Here is a 20,770-nt window from a genome sequence, read left to right as displayed (position 1 = left end):
TTGAAGCCACCATATAGATGATCATATTTATAAATAATTGCTTTGAGCTCAAAGCAAATTTGAATTTTAGTGAGAGTTAACTGCCTTTAATCTTTGACTACTTTTTGGTTACTCATTTGCCTTCAGTTTTCAAAATATAACATGGTTCCTATAATTCATTCTCATTCTTGAACACTGTGTTTTACTGGCAATGACTGATCATTGTTATTCAGCAAATTGGCATTTGAGTTCCCTTCAGCTAACCATTCCCAGAGAAAGCAGAGACATGGTAGGTTTGTCAAAAGCTAAAGTCATTTCTTGACAATTCAGATCAAGTCCTGCTGTTACACAAAATGGATTAAAATATATTTCCCTACCAAAGCGGAAAAATTTAGCCCAATGTTGCAGATATGATGTGGGGTTTTCTGTGACATTTTTAGCATGTCTTAAATTTGAAACTGAACTACTTAAAAAAAAAAAACTATACATTTTAGACAAAGTAGCCACCATGTTAAAATATTCCTCTAATTTGTCTTGCATTTAGTCATTAAGAGTTTATGCTAGGAAAATTTTAACAGTTTTCTTTTTTGCATTTATCACATTATCACATTGATCCAATTACATCAATCTTACTTCAACTCTTGCAAGTATGTAGAGAACTATACAAGCATTTGTAAACTGCAGAATAAAACTGATTATAAATAACACAGAACAAAACAAATAGAGAAAGTTGAGGCAGAATTATTTCAATTAGTTTTATTCCCACTTCTATATCTTTAATAAGGTAAATGATCTTTTGACCTTCATAATCATGATCTGAATATGGACAGAAGATTATTCTGGGGTACTCGTAACAAAATAACTAACTTAAATGATCAAATGACACTTACCACTTCTTAAAAGAAATAAATAAATTTTGCAGATATCTAGAGGATATTTGCATTTATTTGGCTGTACACATTCAGGGGGTGGTGAAAATATGGTAGGTCAATTTTCTTTAAAGCAATGTGGAAACTGATGAATCAGTCAGAGCTTAGAAATACATTTTTCATGTCAAACTGGAAATAATTCATCCTTGAAGACCAGAGTTATTGCAATGAAAATGGTGGTTAACTACTAAATTGGTAATATTAGATACTGGTCCTCTGATTCAATTGTTTTTCTGTTTTAATTGTTCTAATTAATAAGTATTTATTACCATGCATTTCCCCCTAGTAACATGCTAAGATAACCATCCAAAATCATAACAAGCTGTATGCAAGGAAATGAACCAGTCTGTGCACTCTTTAAAAAAATTAAAAAATCTAAAGTTTCTGAATTGGAAAACTATCTGGTCTAAATAGCTTTATACAATTTGTTAAATATATTGCAAGTTAAATATCAGAACTTTCAAATATCATACCATTTTTAGATCAATCAATATGGTTGGCCAGAAAGATTCATTAGACTATATTCTGGGTCACCTTAACAATATAAAACTTTAGGGTGCTCAACTTTAAAATAATAATGTATCCCAAACCCTACCCCATTTATATGATTCCACTTTCCCTTAGCAACATTTGGCCATGGTGTGAGTTTATAATTTATTATGTTCCATGATAAATATTTTAAAAATGCCTTCAGAGCAAAATTCAGGAAACTGAGATTGATAATTTACTGTTCAGGCATTATAGAATTGCAGGGATAGAAAGAATCTTGTTAAACTATAAAGAGAATCTTGCAATCCCATGTTAGAATTACCCCTAAAATATTCCAGAATGATGTAGAAATACCTGACTCAACAGCATTGTCCCAGAGAGAGACAAAACTGCCTTGTTTGGCATATATTTTGTGATAATACTCAGATCAGTTTTACTAAGTTATTCTAAGAGACACATTAAAAGGAAAAGCAATTAATAAGTCACTCAACATAACATAAGCAACATTGAGGGGTTTAAGCATAGAACTTCTCACATTATCACATTATCTGGTTTATTAATTTTTACATTATTTGTGGTCTGCATTCTCTTACCAGCCCCAAAACTCCACAAGAGTCATGGCCTTCTCCATCGGTTTGGTTAACCACTGTTTATCATTGTCCAGAACATGGTGATAGTAGCTACCATTTAGCAAATAAATGAGCAAATGCATGCATTAAATCTAAAACAAGAGGTGATTTACTTGACTACTCCTAAACAGAGCTTTTATGTTTAAAAAATTGGAATTAATTAAATTTAATCCAAAAATATTTGAGATTATAATTAAACAAGTAACATAAGTTGTCTTAAGTATAGAATAAAGAATATATGCTTAACCAATGTTAGTTCATGTACTCCTCTCTTTGAACAGTTGATTATCAAGTAAAATAGTTATGTAGAGTTCAGATAACTCTTATAACCCAGGTAATTCTATTGTATGCTCTGAATTATGTAATAGACTGTAATTTATCAAGGGCTTGACAACTCTTCACCTCTGTTCCTTGTTTGTTTCATTTCAGTACATTGCTCTATTTGTTAAACTTCCATATTAGTGTAAAAGTAAAAGTCTATATAGCATAGACTTATAATACTTTAAAGGATATTAAAGTAACATTGATGCATTTAAAAATTATTTTTAATTTAACACCCTTAGTTTACATTTTGGGAAAGTGAGGCCCTGAACTAAGTTGAAAGATCATGAGACTATCTCACTGCTAAACAGAGCAGAGGTACTGTCATTGATCAGTCAGGCCGGAACCTCTGACGTGACAGACCATAATGCCACTCCTCCCTAGATAGCTTGAATTTAGTTCTAGAAACATTCTCAGTAACATGTAGCATGTTGATAACTCCTCTCTGAAGTTTGTCATGAGATGCAGAAGTAAGCTTCTGCTTGGTAACTAACAAGAAGCAACAGCAACACTTTCAGTTTATATAAGTTCCATCTTCAGTTGCCTTTAGCATGTTCTTTTAGCAATATGCCTATATTCTGTAAACACTAGTATAATATTGCTTTGGAATTATCTGGCTTAATGTCCCATCTCCACTCGGCATTATTATGGTTGGTAAATGGTGTGATAATCTGCTGGAAAGAAATTTGTGTCTGGTTGCTTACTGGAACCATCCGAAACTTTGTTATAGATTAAATAAAATTATGATATATAAATATATGATTCCCCAAAGTAACAGAACTCATTTAGTTTCTATTTAGATTTAACATTTGAAAGCTTTTGTAAGGAGTGTAAATGATTCTGTTTTGTTTATTTCTAATATTCAGACTACTGTAGATATTTGAATGGCAAAGGAAAAAAAAGTAATAGTGAATGAAAATACAATTTTTCAAGGGTTCCTACTTTTTTTTGGAACTTAAGAGGAATAATGTCACTTTCAAAGCCTATAAGGTACTGCATTGGGAATTGCGTCTCTAAAAGGTAATAATATCCATGTTATTGTCTTGAACATGCTTGTTTTTGATATTCTGAGTGTAACAAGGAAGTGAAGAAGTTCAGCATCAAGTAAATAAATGAAAATTTGTATGCTGTATATATTCAATGCTGCACATGTATGTGTATTTGTGGGTGATGATTTTTGTCTGTGTGGGGGTGTGTGTTTGAGCAAATAGCAATTTGTCTAGTCTTATCCTCAAAATCAAATCACAGCTTCAGAATGGCTAAACTATTAGCTAACCATTTCATGAAATGTGGTGACCATGATCTTTAATTCTTTAGTTTCATTGGTCATGTGTTTAAGAGGAAAAATACATTCAGTTTTTCATGAGAAGCATCTTTAGCAAATATAAATATAGATAAAACTAAAATTTTAAAAACATATATCTTAATAGAGTTGATATTTAAAACACATAATCAAAAAAGGTCTCTATGCAATACTCATATTCTTCCTCTTCAACTTTTTTCTTAATAAAATAAATGAAATGATAGCATATGAGTTCTGATCCTCTTTGTTTGACTATCATATTTAATCATGGTTACACAGTAGCACCAAAATTAGGACAAAATACAAGAATTACAGGAGAGATCTTAAATTATGTGAGCTCACTGCATGCTTCAAAGGTCTCATTTTCTGAGAAAAAAAGTTTCCAACTGCCAAACTTTGCTGCATTTTCTCCCAAAAGAAAAATAACCCAATCCACCCCAAACTAAACAAAAGATACAATAGACTGAGTTTTGAATAGATATGTTATCTACAATTTATGGGACAGATAGTCCATTTAAATAGAAAAAGATTGATTTTACATAAAGCAAGGATAGAGTACAAAAGCACAGCTTTTGTAATTTTGGTAATATTGCAATTTTACAAACATATTGCATAGTATGTGTAAGAAAATAGTTCCATTTTTCATATTTCTCTATATACAAGAAAACATTTACATGAAAATTACAAAACAAAATAAATGAGTAGTGGACCTGGTTTAAAGAATTGTATAAATAACGAGACACTCAAACTTGAAATTACATATTTCCATTGTTAGTAAATGTTCTTGCACATCTTTAACCCTGTTTGGCTTTTATTTATATATATTCAAACAAATGAGATATTAAGACTGCAAAAACCAAATGAATCACAGTTCATTATACCTCATTTCCTTTCATGTTTTTTCCATTGACTTTCTCAAAGAATGAAACCGCTTCAATCCCCACTTAAAAAAATAGCCCTCTGGTTCTAAAAGAATTTCAAATTGATTATATTTTCCAAGGAATTTTTAGCAAGCAATGAAAGTTTAAACTCAGCTGAGTAAATCCATCCTGGGCCCATTTTATGATACAGTCTTTATATACTGATTTTATGAATATCAAGGTGTTTACTACACATGTATAAAAGGTACATGGACTATACTAACACAGTTTTCCTTCTAAAACAAAAGCATTAATCAATGATCTATAGCTCAGAATCCTGCAAGGAGGATGTGTACTATTTCATGTTGTAATTATAAGCCCTCCTATTAATTTGAATAAATTAGTAGAAGCAGCAGTGTTGAGAGTTAAATACAATAGAAATCCCAGTCTTTGGTCTTTGACATTTAAACAATTAATGAATTATGGTATAAAACAAAATGAATAACAGTGTTCAATGAGGTCATTCATTAGTTTATGATTATTTTAAATGAATAAAAATGCAATATTATTTTTCTTTGTGATCATAACATTTGGAAATATTCATTATTATAATATATACTAGTATGCAGAGGAAAACAGTTTCTCCAAGTATTTTTAAATATGGTCACATGAGCAATTCTAATTAGACCAAAGCTACTGGAAGAATAAGGTGACAAGACCTCACTCATAAAAGACTCAAAGATGAGTTTAGTTTTGATGGCTATATGGAGAATTTGGCCATTAGATATCAACTATAATAATTTAGTATTATGATATTGATATTACCTGCCATAAAAAGCAGCACTTAAATGCTTTAAACCCTCTCCATATCTCTACCTATTGCTGCCTCATCCAGAGATACCAAGTTTGCAAGGGTTCATGCGGAGTTTTATTGTATCAAATGCCAGTTTTATAAAATGAGGCACTGTCCAACTAAGTAATTCAGATGGCAGAATATATAGGAATGGCATAACATGTCACAAGGAATCCAGCAACTGACCTTTGTGATCAAATTACCATGTCTTCAAAAGACCAATGCCTTTTAGTTTGATGGAGATAAGTAATCATAGAATGATTAATAGAGGATAAATATTTGGTAAATACTTCTAATAGTTTCCTAAATGATCATATGTAATCAGACCTAAATACATTTGCTTTCTCTTTAATGTTAACCATATTACTGAAGCCTGTCAACAAAGTGTGGTTTTCTGAAAGGGACATTAATGTTCCAATAATTAGAGTAAGAGAGGGAGTGTTAAAAAAGGAATAGGGATTGGCTTCTGGGTTATAAACAAGATGTTTAGGTATAGAAGGAGATAAGTTCAGAAGAGGCTACTGAACTCAAGATTGCTGAGTCTTTTCTTAAGGGAATCACTGAAATTTAGAGATGAAGGTAACCAAACATAACTTTCAGTTTGGTGTAGCTGTTCCAAAGAAAAGTAAATGGTGATCATGATAATTAAATATATTTCTTAAGATCATATGAATAAGTGGGGGGAGAAACACAGTTGTAACTCCTGGCTCCATTTTCAGAGATCTGAGATACTGAAATCCAAGATTTCCAGGTTAATGTAAAATACAAAGCATACAATTTTTCAATAATTGGATAAGTAGCTGAAAAGTAGTTTTATACCAGATTATTCAGTTTATGGTTCACAGTAAAATAAGAGAAAGAAAAATGGACTAAGAAGTACAGAATAGAAATTTTGGGAGAAATTCGGAAGTGTGTTTTTTGGGTGGGAGAAGGGCAAGTGTCTTACTGAAATATTCTGAAAGAAAAAAATAGTTTGTCCTCTTGGCTTCTCTCATTTTGACTTCAGAACCTGAAGGCAGATACTCCTCTGGGCATCAGTTCTCAGCTAAAAATTTAAATGGTAGGAATGCTGTCAGTTCTTTCTTCTCTTTCCTTCTTTCCTGTCTGCTTACCTGCCTTCCTCCTTTCTTCCCTTACTGTCTTCTCCAGTTAAACCAGTACCAAGCTTAGGACCCATATAGTACACTTTACGAAATCACTTTTCTGAGTTTAATTTGGGAAAGACGAAATTTGCATCTAAGTAAAGTGCACTATATTTATAGACCTTGTAACACAAAAATGGCCCTGGAAAAATGGATAACTGATCTGTTTGGGTAGTCTGCAATTAAGGGAACTCTGTATCAAAACACAAGCCAGTCTTCTTTTATGAGGAAATTAAGGACATTTCAGAGCAAATTTCTATGCCTTTAATAAAAGCCCAAACTCTGAGGCTGAGTTTATACTTAGATTCTAAGAATCTAAAACAGCCAGTCAACTACTTTAAACCAACCACTTAGAGTTAGTTGGATAGGAAATCCATCTGTATCACTATTTTTTTTTTTTTACTACATTGAGCAGATATTTATACATCATCTATACATAGTTTAAATCTCTTACACATTTCTTTTGAATTGTGTTTATAGCATTTAAACTACATGTGAATTCAAAATTTGACTGCCCTTCACTGGAATTGGTTTTTTACACTTTTTATCTTTTCTCCTCTCATTACATATAGTTAAAATTTTGATGGCCCCTTTCGCCTTCTATAATATTTACTCTTGGAACTAGGACATGTTACAGCTGGAAAGAATCTCAAGAGATCATTTGATTCAACACTTTGTAGAAGTTGTAAAGTTGAGTAAACTAAAGCCTGGATATATTCCCAGACTGCCTAAATCAGCTGATTGATTAGAAGACAGAGCTGAGATTAGAAACAGGGTTAATCACTAAACAAAATAATTGTTTCCATTTGACTAAAAAACTCTCTGTTTTAATTTAGGGATGTTTATAATTTGAATATGCCTCAAATTAAGAAATAATATTTTCCTAAAAGGTCCATAATACAGTGATTAGCACCCATAATTTCTCAAAATTTTTCATGTTATAATTTGTGTATTATGCAAAAACCAATGTGAAAGTTTATCACAGTAAATTCTAATGTTTTACCTTAAATAAATTAAACAAATATGTTAGGATATGACTTTTTAAGAAATTTCACTTATTTTTACTCCAATATTGACTTAAAGTTTTATATAATAACACCCGACACAAGTTCTATTTTAAAAGCAATAAAATTGTACTAGCTTTCTGACTTTGCCTAGTACAAAATACAAGTAGTGAAATGGAGCTTTTTCAGATATTTGATGTGTTACATTGTCCAAAGAATATAATTCTGGTCAAAGGGTTCACTTTGCTGCTTGCATTACTTGAATATCTTACTTCAACTAATCAAATTATTTCTACAAGTTCCAATCTCCAACTTCACCCTGTGCCACAGAGTCCTGAACTCCAAAGTTTCTACAGTCATAGACCCCCAAAATGAAACTTCCACACACCTGTAATATAGTGTGTACTGTGGAGAAAGATGGATTGACATGTGAAAATTAAAGACTTACCTTATAGTAATCAAGTCACCTTCCCATAGTAGGAACTATTTAATACAATTTTCTATTCTTGGATTCTGTAAATTGCAAGAATTTGAATTAAGGAGTGCTGTGGAAAGTGAACCTACAGTAATTTGGAGTTATTTATTAGGAGTAAATTTACAAAAATAAGCACTGGAGGATGGAAGAAACTATGCTCTGATGTCAGGGTAGCTTAACAGTCTAATATAAATAACTAAATATTAACAGCTGCAAGGGAATGTGACTAAATTCCTTAAAATAAGAATCTGGTGGAGTAAACACATTTTCAACAAGAATCTGGTGGAGTAAACACATTTTCAACATGTTTGCTAACAGTTTTATGTTTTACTGTTTAAGCAGGGATTTTTAATTTCTACCATCCTTAAGTCTTAATCTCCAATAAAAAATACATAGATATAATTCTGTAGATGATATTCCAATGGAAAGTGAATTCATTCTCAGCATTAGGCATCACAGTAGTTTTTATTTAGGATGTTTGAATTTTAGCAGTCTGAGTTAAGTATAAAGTGAATGAAGCAAACAAAAATTGTACTATTGGAACCTAGTGGATATTATGTCAATTGAAAAAAAAAACAACTATGGATTCTATACCATCAGTATGTCCCTCTTAATCCTATCTTATATTGCAATAAATTAGATGTTTTGTTAAAAGCAAATACGTCACATGCAATAGCCAAGTAAATACTACATCAGGCCATTCAGATCTGACAAATGATGGCATAATGGCATTGTGTTAATTCTGTAAAGATTCTATTGCTGAGAGCTTTCAAAATTACCTAATGTACAAAATTCTAGACTTAGTAGACAAAGAGTAACAACACATTGAATTTAAAGAAACAAATAAAACTCAGGGTGGGATTCTGTCTTGTCTTGTTAAAAACCATGTATTGAATTGAATTTTTAGTAAAGCAAGCATTACATAATGCTTTAAAATTTTAAAATTTGGGGATAAAAGTTTACATCCAAAAAGATGAATGGAAAATTGTGCTTTCAGACTGTAGAATTAGTTTTCTTACAGGGTTAACCATGTCATCTTGCCATTGGATACTGGGAATTTCATCTATGTAAATGTATATATGTGCAGTCCATATCCAGGTCCTGCAAAAATCTAAAACTGTGTGCTTCACTTCATGTAGCAAAGGCACCTATGTTATTCTCCCTTCTGAGCAAAGATTATGATCCAGTTTTCCTGCTGAAGATGGTTCTTCCACTGTTCTGTCACTCACACTCGCCGGGTCGAGCAGCACAGAAAATCGAGGGGGAAGGTGGCCAGACTCCCTGCTTACCCCGGAAGGAGGTGCTCTGTGGACCATTTGGAGAAGCTCTAGACTGATCACGAGGGAAACGCAGCAGAACTGTGAAGCAGACGGACGGGAACAAAAGGCTATTCTGGTGTGAGGAGAGATCAGTCACTTCAGCTCCACAAGCAGATGTTGCTACTGGACTGACACGTGGACCCGACCCCGGCTGGAGACAGGTACAGTTTGCCGTTGGGGCAGACACACAGTTCATACACTGTCTGCCGAGAGTGGGAAGAACTGGGTGAAGAAGGGGAAAAGGAGCCGGTCGGTAGGTTTCCCAGCCGGATTGTATCCGCGTTCAAAAATATCTAGGGGGAAAGAAACTGCATTTTACTTCCTTTTAGCATTCTATATTCTTAAGAGCTCTACAACATGGTATAATAAGACCACAGGACAAACAATTCTGCTGGTTTAGCTGCCAAGCTTTGTGGAACCAACAAATTGTATTCCTGCGGTACAACCCGCCACCCCAGCCTTTGACACGTGGTGTGTTCAGAAAGATGGTCCTTGATCGGAAAAGCAAGATGGCGCAATCTGCTTAGGGGGCCAATCCAGTTATTCAAACGGCCCAGAAACTGAATGATTTTGACTGTCTCTTAATTTCACTTAATCTTGCCAGTCTAAAGAATATACGGAGAAATAAGGATGGTTAAGGACATGCCATTAGTGAAGTGATGGGCAATTAATTTTAAAAATTGGACTCTCTGGTTTAATTTTTTAAAAAATACTCGTAAAATCATGTTGACTCACAGTAGGCATCAAGTAGATAAAGTGCACAATAAGCAACAGATAATTAAATATAATCAGGTGTGAAGTCTCCATGAAAAAATATATTACCTGTACTTAACACCTATGCTGCTAAATCTTCTAACTTGTAAAATTACTTCACTTATTTCAAATCATGGACTCAACACTTTCCAGGCCAGCAATCATATGGTTTTGACATGTATGGGGAACCATCCAAAGAAAGGAACATTAGATCATGAATTTGAATGAGCAAAGAAACTGGACTCTTTCTAGCTATGTCTTGATTCTATTGTTATGTAGCTAATTACTGCCTACAGGCATCTCTAAATTGACAGGAAAACAAAAGAAAACTCCATTTTCTACATTTTGGCCTTCATCCTGAGTCCTAATCATTTCTTACTAGGACTCTTGCACTAGCCCCCTAATTGGCCTCCCAGGGGCCATTCTTGTTCTCCTATAGTCTATGATACACCCGCTGGAGTGCACTTCTAAGAAACACAGATCAAATCATGTCATATCATGCTCACAATTCTCTAACGGCCTCCACCACACTTAAAATGAATCTTGATTACTTTTCACAGTCCGCAAGTCGTATAAGATCTGGCCTATCTCTCTAATATCATTTCCTTTAATTCTTCTTACTGGAGCACTCACATTTTGTCAAACATAACAGAACAACGCTGGCCTCAGGGCTTTTTAATTCCTTCTGTTCCTAGCCTGAAAAGAATTTCTCCAAATATTTATGAGTGAGGATAGATATTAATGGGGTGGTTAGAAAACAGGGGTGAGGGCTTCCTTTGTAGCTCAGTGGTAAAGAATCTGCCTGCTAACACAGGAGATGTGAGTTCGATTCCTGGGTTGGGAAGATCCCCTGGAGAAGGAAATGGCAACTCACTGTAGTATTCTTGCCTGGAGAATCCCATGGACAGAGGAGCCTGGTGGGCTGTAGTCCATGGGGTTTCAAAAGAGTTGGTCACGACTTAGTGACTAAACAAAGAACAGAGATAGGAGGGAGATTTCCCCTGTTTGCCTCGTTTTTTATATATTAATTTCTTTTTGAAATATAGAAATCTATGGCACATTTAGAATAAGCCAGAAAAATAATTCTTATACCATAGATATGTATATTTCAGATAAATTTTAGATGTGAGGATATTTGTTCAGGTCTCTACTAACAGGTCACCTGCTAAAAGAGGACTTTCCTAACCTCCCTATTAAAGTGACACAAATCCAGCAATCTCTCCTTACCAGCTTTACTTAGCTCTATAGTAACAACCCCTTTCTAACATTATATTAAGCGTGCGTTCATTCATTCATTGTTTACTTCTCTTATTTGCCAGTAATATCTATTAGGGCAGGACCTGTCATTGGTTCAAGATTATAGAACAGTGAATAGAACCATGCTAGTGCAAGTTGCAGGATATAATGCTTTTCCTGCACTTGTACATGTCTGTCTCCTCTAGGCTAAAATTCTCAGCCTCCACCAAAACCCAGTTCATGTTTCATCCTTCATGGACCTTTCCCTATGCCCCAAGATGGAAAGACTTCTTATTTGGTTCTCACATGGCACTTTATTAATATCTTTTTAGTTCATTGCTTCATGTTTTATAGTCATATTGATATATGACTTTCTCTAATAAACCATGACCTTCTTGAAGTCTGATTTTTTTTATAACATCACAATGTTTGACCTTGCATGTACAGCTTCCATATAATACAAATAGTTTTTTAATAAGTGGATAAATTATGAAGTAAAAATGATTGCCTTTACCAACAGTATTCAAAGTTAAGAAAGCATAATCAAAGGTTTTGTTTGTAGGTATCAAATGTGGAAGTTTTATTACCTCATAATTTTTTCCAGGTTAAGTAACCAAAAAGCAAACAGAAAGAAAGGACTCCTATTTTTTTTAAGATTTTCTTTTCCCCTGATGCAAAAGTTAAAAGTATACAAAAATAAGCAAAAGAAAATGACAACACATTTTGGGGGTATAAATGTTGGGCCTCATTTCCTTAGTAAGCATAGAAACAGGTGCTACTGCCAATCCCAGTGGCTTTCAGAGGCTTGCTGACACCAGGACACATCACTGAATTTTATAGTTTGAAACTGATTGTGTTTCCATTGGTGTAGCCTGACTGAATAAATGTGGAGAGTAGCTGTTTTTACGCAAGCAGGGCATTCAGGTAGCAGCCTCAGAAAGCAAGCCTAGCTGTGGTGGCCCATCAATGGAGTTAGCCTTGCCCCTCCTGTGTGGCCTGCTTCAGTTTAGCTCCAGCAGTGCCCTCCAGTTCTTGGGCTTCCCAGGTGGTGCTAGGGGTAAAGAACCTGCCTGCCAGTGCAGGAGATATAAGTGATGCAGGTTCAATCCTTGGGTTGAGAAGATACCCTGGAGGAGAGCATGGGAACCTACTCCAGGATTCTTGCCTGGAGAATCCCACGTGTAGAGAAGCCTGGAGTGCTATAGTCCATAGGGTTGCACAGAGTCAGACATGATTGAAACCACTTAGCATACATGCACTAGACAATACTTAGCTACATGAGAATACTTAATTCCATAAACTTCTGAGATCCACACTGTAGCCTCATCCACTTATGGGAAGTAGCTTTTATTAATAGATAAATTAAAATGAATAGGATACTTAAAAAGAGAAAAAAGAGTGTTAATTACTGGTTGGTTAAAAATTTGTTCATGTTTTTTCCATAACATCTTACAGAAAAACCTGAATGAACTTTTTAGCCAACAGGAAAGACTGAAGGCAGGAGGAGAAGGGGACAACAGAGGATGAGATGGTTGGATAGCATGACTGACTTGATGGACATGAGTTTGAGCAAGCTCCCGGAGTTGGTGATGGGAAGCCTGGCGTGCTGCAGTCCATGGGGTCACAAAGCATCGGACACGACTAAGCAACTCAACTGGACTAATTATATGGGAAAGGATGATAACTGGACCTTTGGTGGTGATTATTTTGTAGCATATGAAGTGAAGTGAAAGTTGCTCAGTCATTTCTGATACTTTGTGACCCCATGGAGTATAGTCCATGGAATTCTCCAGGCCAGAATACTGGAGTGGGTAGCCTTGTAGTGTATACAGATGTCAAATTATGATGGTGTACACCTGAAATGTATACAATGTTATATACAACTTTTACCTCAATAATAATATAAAATTACATAAGAAAAGGAACAAAGAAAGAGAAAAAGAAGAAAATGCTTATAAACAGTCTAATTCTAGTGAATTTTTAAAATAAAATCCTGAATTTTGAGTTAGCCTTACAGATATAACATCCTTCCACAAAAGGATAGATGATTGAATAAACAATGGATTTCCACATAAAAAATAGAAAAAGAAAAGAAAGGAGAGGGAAAATAATGTTTTCTGGATTTGAGACAGAAAAGTAAGTTAGGAAGTAAAATGGAGTGTTGTATATTCTTTTCAAACCTTCCATCTTCTCCAGGCTTTTGTGACTAGGACAGACTTGCTCATACCGCTGTCTGTTCTGCTTAAGGCAGTTACTGTGACACTGCTCACCTCCCAGCTTCTAAAACTGATATTTTATTCCATATTGCCCTATAAACTATATATTCCATTCACTCTGAAACTCTTCCAGGCAGTCAGACTAACATCCCTGAGCTTTTCAGTCAAGGCTCACTGTCTTCTCTCAACAAGAATGCATTTATTCCATTCTTACCTGTTGAAATCAGACCTATTGCTGTAGCAGAATATTTAATTAGTTTGGAAAGTAAAAATTGATTTCTCCTTCCTCTGTCATCTTGTAATATATATGTTATTAAGTTACTGCATTACATATGTTATTATAACACTTTCAGTATTTTACATACAATTGTCATTCATGGTGTTTTCGGAGCTGAATTTGAAATTCCTTGCAAAACTATGTCTGAGATGGTCGAAACTTTTGCAGTGTACAGCTGTGTGTGCAGTTTTATTCTTACTTATTTGGGCTACCTCAATATAATTTTTGTTCTGATCTTAGTGAATTTAAGTACTATCTAAGGGTAGGGACTTCATATTTTTCTATATTGTTAATTGGTTGATCTGCTTTTTCATGACATAGTCAATGAAGCAAAGAGAAAGATTTTATATAATTTCTATCTCCTCTTAAAAAATTACATGCTATTTTATTCTAATAGAAAGTGATGTGCTTTTCTGTAACTTTATTTTATTAATATAAAAAATGGCCACAGCTGAAAACCTTTGGCTATAACTTATGTATAGCACAATTCACAATTAAATCTTAATCTGTAATTAAATTCAAGGATTCTGCTGATACTTTGAATATGAGAACATAAATAAAGTAGGGCATAAATAGGAGTGGAATGGAGATTAATCACCATCAATACTTATTATGGGATGATTCATTATGAATAATTTGAATGAAATGATTACCATGACAAAAACAATGCTTTAAAAAAGATGTGAGATATTTAAGAAAGATTTCTTTCTTGCTGTGGTAGACAAAGTATTGTAGTTGCAATTGTAGTGGAAAGAAATCCTGAAAGGTAATATGGATACATATTTTCAATATTATAAACATATTTCTAGAACATTTAATCTGTAATATACACTAAGATACTAATGATCCTGGAAAGAAATTTGTTTCTAAAAAAGAAGCCAAGAAGTTGTGGTACATATATATAGTGGAATATTACTCAGCCATAAAAAGGAACAAATTTGAATCAGTTCTAATGAGGTGGATGAACCTAGAGCCTGTTGTACAGAGTGAAATCAGAAAGAGAAAAACAAATGTCACATGTAACACATATATATGGAATCTAGAAAAATGGTGCTGTTTCACCTAGTTTCAGGGCAGGAACAGAGACTCAAGCATAGAGAAGAGACTTAAAGACAAAGCAAGAAATGAGACAGTGGGACAAATTGAGAGAATAGCATTAAAATATATACATTACGATATGTAAAATAGATGGTTAATGGGTAGTTGCTGTATAACACAGGGAGCTCAACCTGGTGCTCCGTGACAACCTAGAGGGGTGGGATCGGGTAGGAAGTGGGAGGGAGGTTCGAGAGGAAGGGGACTTATGTATACCTATGTCTGACTCATGCTGATATATGGCAGAAACCAACACAGCATTATAAAGTGATTATCCTCTAATTAAAAATTAAAAAATATTTTTTAAAGGAAGCCAAATGTGCAATTCAAATTTATCTCAGATCAATAACAGATACTGGCATAAAGGTAAGAAAGGAAGTTCTCCTTTGATTCTATTAATGTCTGCCCTCATCTCTACATGTAAGAAGGTCCGAAAGGCTCTAGAGCATCTCTCTCAGATCACTCTTCCATGCTTTTCCTTCTCAGCTTGACCTTTGTAAACTCATTAAAAAAAAAAAGCATATGAAGAAATAAACTATTAAGGGAAGTAACTGGTAGAAATAGCATCACGACAGATTTAGGCCTTCAAGGACTTTGGGAATTATGACAAAAATATACAGAATCGATATGCATTATATATCAGGTTTTGAAATAGTTAAGGTAGAATTAAAAGCAAATGAGAGTAACTACCAAGATGTCCAGGCAGATTTGAAGAACAACAGCAAAAACAAGAGATGAGAATCTTAGAAATGAATGACAAAATTACTAAAATTAAAAGCTTGATGGAGGGATTGAAAGAGAGATTAGACACTGAGTAGGAACTGGGGCATGTAGATATGAATAAACACACAGAGTGAGGCACAGGGTAATAAAGAAACAGGAATGAAGAAGGTGAGGCTAAGGGATGTGGAAGGTTAAGAAATGAAAAGACACATCTTCAGAGCTTCTGAAAAAGGCCTAGAGAGCTAGAGAAAAAGGGGAGAGGGAATATCTGAAGACATAATGCTGAGGAATTTCCAAAATGGACAAAAATGTGATTCTGCAGACATGATAGTCACAATGTACACAGAAAGTAGACAAAATAAATACGTGCCTATCACAGTCCAATAAAAAGAGTGGAAAGCCGAAGACAAAGGGGTAAATTCAGGCAGTGAGAGAAAGCAAGGTTCTTTAAAGGAATGAGGACAACCAACTTTAAACAGATGCTTGGGTGAAATAAAGTGACACGGAAGAAAACCATCATGTACCTCTTTATCTGGGAAATAACTGTGCGAAATAGCAAAATAAACTTGTGACTTTTGTTTTTCTTTTAGAAAAATATAGGTCCTCTTTCTACCAGAACACACACATGAACTTTCAAAGCACTATGTGGAAAAACTTTTTGAGGACCAACACAGAACAAAGACAGCAAAGATCGCCTTCATTCTGGGTATCATTCTGTTCATCTGTTGATTTTGAAATTGCAGGAACTTAGTGCCCAACTTACAATCAAATTATGAATGAGTATTTTTTCAGTAGAAACAAAAAAAAACAAAAACTTTGACTTATGAAAATAATATTTGGTTTACCCAGTCTCATATTCAAGAAGTATTCATATTTTCATAATTTGAGCCCTCTTATGCAACCTCGTGTGAAGAGTTGACTCATTGGAAAGGACTTTGATGCTGGGAGAGCTTGGGGGCAGGAGGAGAAGGGGACGACAGAGGATGAGATGGTTGGATGGCATCACTGACTTGATGGACGTGAGTCTGAGTGAACTCCAGGAGTTGGTGATGGACAGGGAGGCCTGGCGTGCTGCAATTCATGGGGTTGCGAAGAGTCGGACACAACTGAGCCACTGAACTGAACTGATGATCTTATGAAGTAGTTCCGTATGCTTCCCCGGGAACCATAAGCTTGTAATATGATAAGAAGCAAATGCACCCCACTACCCCCGCCCCTGGATTAAAAGGCCAGTGTCTGCTCCTCAGAACTTACCTCCCCCTCTGTGGACTGCAAATGCAGCTCCTTTCTGCAGGTGGCCTTGAAGTCTCCAGCTGCAGCACTCACCTGGACCCCCCGAGGAGCTTCCATTATCAAGGACCTGGTTGGTGATTCGAGCCTAAAAAAAATTAACAAAAACAAAATCCCAAAAACCTTAATATTGAAAAGATAATGCTAGTCAACTAAAACAAACAGGCAGGCATAAATACCAATGCTTGCCATTAAAAAAAAAAAAATCTAAAATGGGTTTTACAAAGATTTTTTTATTGTATATTTTTTTAATTTTTATTTTTACTTTATTTTACTTTGCAATACTGTATTGGTTTTGCCATACGTTGACATGAATCCACCACGGTTGTACATGCATTCCCAAACATGTATTCTTTATTTTTTGGCTCTTTATGAACTTCTTCAATTGTTAGCATGAGTTCTTTAGTCTCATTTGCATAACGATTTAGTAACAGTTTCCTGTGTTGTTTCCCTTCACAATGCCCATGAAAAGTAGATCCTGATAAGTTTATCAGTTTAAATCTTTTATACATTTTCGATATTAATGATGGAGTTTTAAGAAGTAACTCTGTAGCAAGTTAGCATGTAAGTATCCCCCAATTGCCTTGCTAAGATGAGTTTTAACAAAAATCTTTACTATTGCGAACTTTCAAGTGTGCCCAGTCAAAATTCTGTAAACTAAACAATTCTCAAAGGGTTCTTTACAGTTCTAGAAATTAATTAAAATGAAGATAAGATATTTCCTACATCAACTGACCTCTGTTAGCCCAAGAAAATGTCCTCAGAATGAAAGACATTAGTCTGAGAAAGAAAAATTAAATGAGGGGTGAGACACAAGTGTTTTAGATAGGCTGCAAAAAGGATTGTTGGAAGGCATTTCAAAATTATCTTCAAATATAAAAATAGAAAAAGAGCAAATTGAGGTAAAATACAGAAGCAAGAAAACAGTCATAAAAAGCACTTGGTGTGATAAGAGATCTTATCCTGGAGTGGGTCAGTTTGGATAATAGCTCTGCTTTGAGGCTGCGATTGCCTGCATTCTGTTGACCACGGGACTTCAGAACAAAAGTTCCTTCAGGTTTACCTTCACCATCATCCAGAATAACTGGTCTCCTTGGAGGCTACAGACTGAGAACAGATTTGCAGAGAGAACCTCATGGAATAGTTTGAGCACTGAAGATCAGCTCGCTCTCTCTCAGTAGTAAAGCTGAACTTAAAGACTTGAAAGTGATATTGAAAAGGACTAGAGCCAGCATTTAGAAGTGATTTTGATGCTTTAAACATTTTTTCACTCACGAGAGAAACTTTGAAACTTTGATTTCTGGGTCTTTGGGATATCTTCACAAAATCCCTGGAGGGGGCAGATTTTGATTATATGAAAGTATTAGTCACTCAGTCATGTCTGACCCTTGGCAACCCCATGGACTATAGCCCACCAGGCTCCACTATCCATGGGATTTCCCAGGCAAGGACACTGGAGTGGGTTGCCATTTCCTTCTCCAGGGGATCTTCCTGACCCCAGATCAAACCCGGGTCTCCTAGACTGAAGGCAGATTCTTTACCGTCTGAGCCACCAGGAAAGCCCTTGATTATATATATATAAAAGAAATGTCTGTTTGGTTTTTCTTTAAACACAAGTCACACATTTTCATAGAATATTTGCTAACTTCAAAAAGAATTACTCCTAAGTTTTTTGATTCATAATCCTTATACTTTGTACATAGCATCTAAATTTCAAACTCTGAATATTTAAATGTATACTTATGTGATGTCCTATGATACACCCTCAAATATACTCCATCTTAAATGGTGCATCTGAGACCATTACTATTTCTATTTGGTAATTACCTATAACATTAAGTGTAATTACATATGTTTAGACATGACTAAACCACTCAAACAGAAGTCAGTTAAGAATTTAACTAACATGGATTAATGTTCTGAAACAGATTGTAAATCTGACAACTAAGGAAATACAACTCAATGAACTCGGGGTTATTTTATCAAATAATTGATAAGGTTTAGTTTACAAGGATAAGGGAGTGGGATACTTATATGTGACAGTAAAATATCTCTATTAAGTGTGAACGTTTTTTGTACCATATTTCTTTTAGCATATTAAAATATATTAAGTCCTTCTGGGCTTTTGAGTTTTTCCATTCTCATCCTTACAAATTCAGTTCAGTTCAGTCGCTCAGTTGTGCCGGACTCTTTGTCACGCCATGGACTGCAGCACACCAGGCTTCCCTGTCCATCACCAACTTCTGGAGCTTGCTCAGTCTCATGTCCATTGAGTCGGTGATGCCATTCAACCATCTCATCCTCTGTCATCCCCTTCTCCTCCTGCCATCAATCTTTCTCAGCATCAGGGTCTTTTCCAATGAGTCAGTTCTTCATGTCAGGTGGCCAAAGTATTGGAGTTTCAGCTTCAGCATCAGTCCTTCCAGTGAATATTCAGGATTGATTTCCTTTAGGATGGACTGACCAGATCTCCTTGCAGTCCAAGGGACTCTCAAGAGTCTTCTCCATCACCGCAGTTCAAAAGCATCAATTCTTCAGTGCTCAGTTTTCTTTACTGTCTAATTATTTAATTAGAATTTCTAATTTTTAATTAATTAGAATTTCAAATTATTTAATTTAAAAAATGTTTATTGTCTTCATCTTCATTTTAGACCTTAGGAACTCACTTACAGTGTTGCCTTAGAGCATTTTGCTAGCCCTGACTTAGGGGAACCCTATTCAAAGAAGCAAAGACTCAGAGAGGACTTAGTGATTCAGCAGCAACAACAATTCAAAGAAGCAGTAAAGATGGAGAGCTGGCCAGACCTGGGTTCAGGAAAGTGAGCCAGCATCAATAAACTTCAGTTTTATCTTCTCTAAATATGCCTGCTTCCTTATAGGATTGTAAGAAATTTCTTAAATTGACTCAGGGAAATAAGAATGTAGTGGGATAGTATTCTGAAATATAATGTGATTTCCTCCCTTGTCCCATTTCCTTGCACCCTAAACCATCCCCCCATTCATTAAATATCATCGTTTGCAATACATTGTGGGTAACAGAGCAGATAAACTGTTAAAAATCTTGCATTTCCTAATGTTATAAACATTTTGAGTTGAAAAAAAAAAAAACCCAGCTATTTATTGTGTTGAAAATGATTCAGCACATAAATAAAAACAGAGGAGAAAACCAATATCCATGAGACCTTGTTATTTATTTCACTAGTTGGAGAAGTGTTTTCTTGTTTCACAGGCTAGAGAAGATTTGAAGAGAAATGAACAGAATTGGTCTTGAATGGCTCTCTGTATTCTGCTACCTGAGGTCATTTTCTAGGTTGTGGGACCTTCTTTAGTTGTTAGAGATCTCAGGAGAGAGGGATATTTCGGGATAACTGAGAAGAGATCCTCAAAGGAGAAAAGACTAGTGACCTGCAGTGACTGAGGACTTGGTGATGCTAAGGAGAACATCTTGGGACCTGCCAGTTGGATCATGAGACTACCAAGGACCAAATGTCAGCCCAGATGCTTTAGCAGTACAGGTGTCTTGGTGCAATGATGCAACCCCCACAGAGCTGAATAGACTGGGACTTAGTGTCTGATATTGAGTGCAATGGAGACCAAACATGTAAATTAAAGTTTTGGGGGAATATTTTCATTTCTTACGAAGCTAATTTTGTACCTTAAGACAATATGTGTGTACATGTGCTCAGTCACGTCCAACACTTTGTGACTCATGGACTATAGCCCACCAGGTTCTTCTTCCGTGGAATTTTCCAGGCAAGAATACTGGAGTAGGTTGACCCGCCATATGTATTAAAAACTTATCAAGGGGTCAAGTGATACAGAAAACATGCTATATGAGATATATATATATATATATATATATATATAATATAAAGTG

General features: G+C 35.1%; 1 protein-coding gene across 1 annotated transcript in view; it reads right to left on the bottom strand.

The window, feature by feature from the left end:
- Nucleotides 1–4,114: 4,114 nt before the first annotated feature.
- The window catches only part of SGCZ (sarcoglycan zeta), a 1,114,082-nt gene continuing 1,097,426 nt past the window's right edge, over nucleotides 4,115–20,770 (bottom strand). Inside the window, exons 6-7 of the mRNA XM_040243171.1 lie at nucleotides 16,858–16,981; nucleotides 4,115–9,596 (exon numbers count right to left, since the gene is read on the bottom strand). Of these exons, the coding sequence (XP_040099105.1) occupies nucleotides 9,402–9,596; nucleotides 16,858–16,981 (319 nt within the window). The 3' untranslated portion in view covers nucleotides 4,115–9,401. The remainder of the gene's footprint in view (nucleotides 9,597–16,857; nucleotides 16,982–20,770) is intronic.

Source organism: Oryx dammah, unplaced genomic scaffold (assembly GCF_014754425.2).
Source record: "Oryx dammah isolate SB20612 unplaced genomic scaffold, SCBI_Odam_1.1 HiC_scaffold_7, whole genome shotgun sequence".
In the NCBI taxonomy this organism is placed as follows: Eukaryota; Metazoa; Chordata; class Mammalia; order Artiodactyla; family Bovidae; genus Oryx; species Oryx dammah.
Note: the sequence above shows the minus strand (reverse complement) of the source record. Positions and strands in the feature narration are given on the sequence as shown.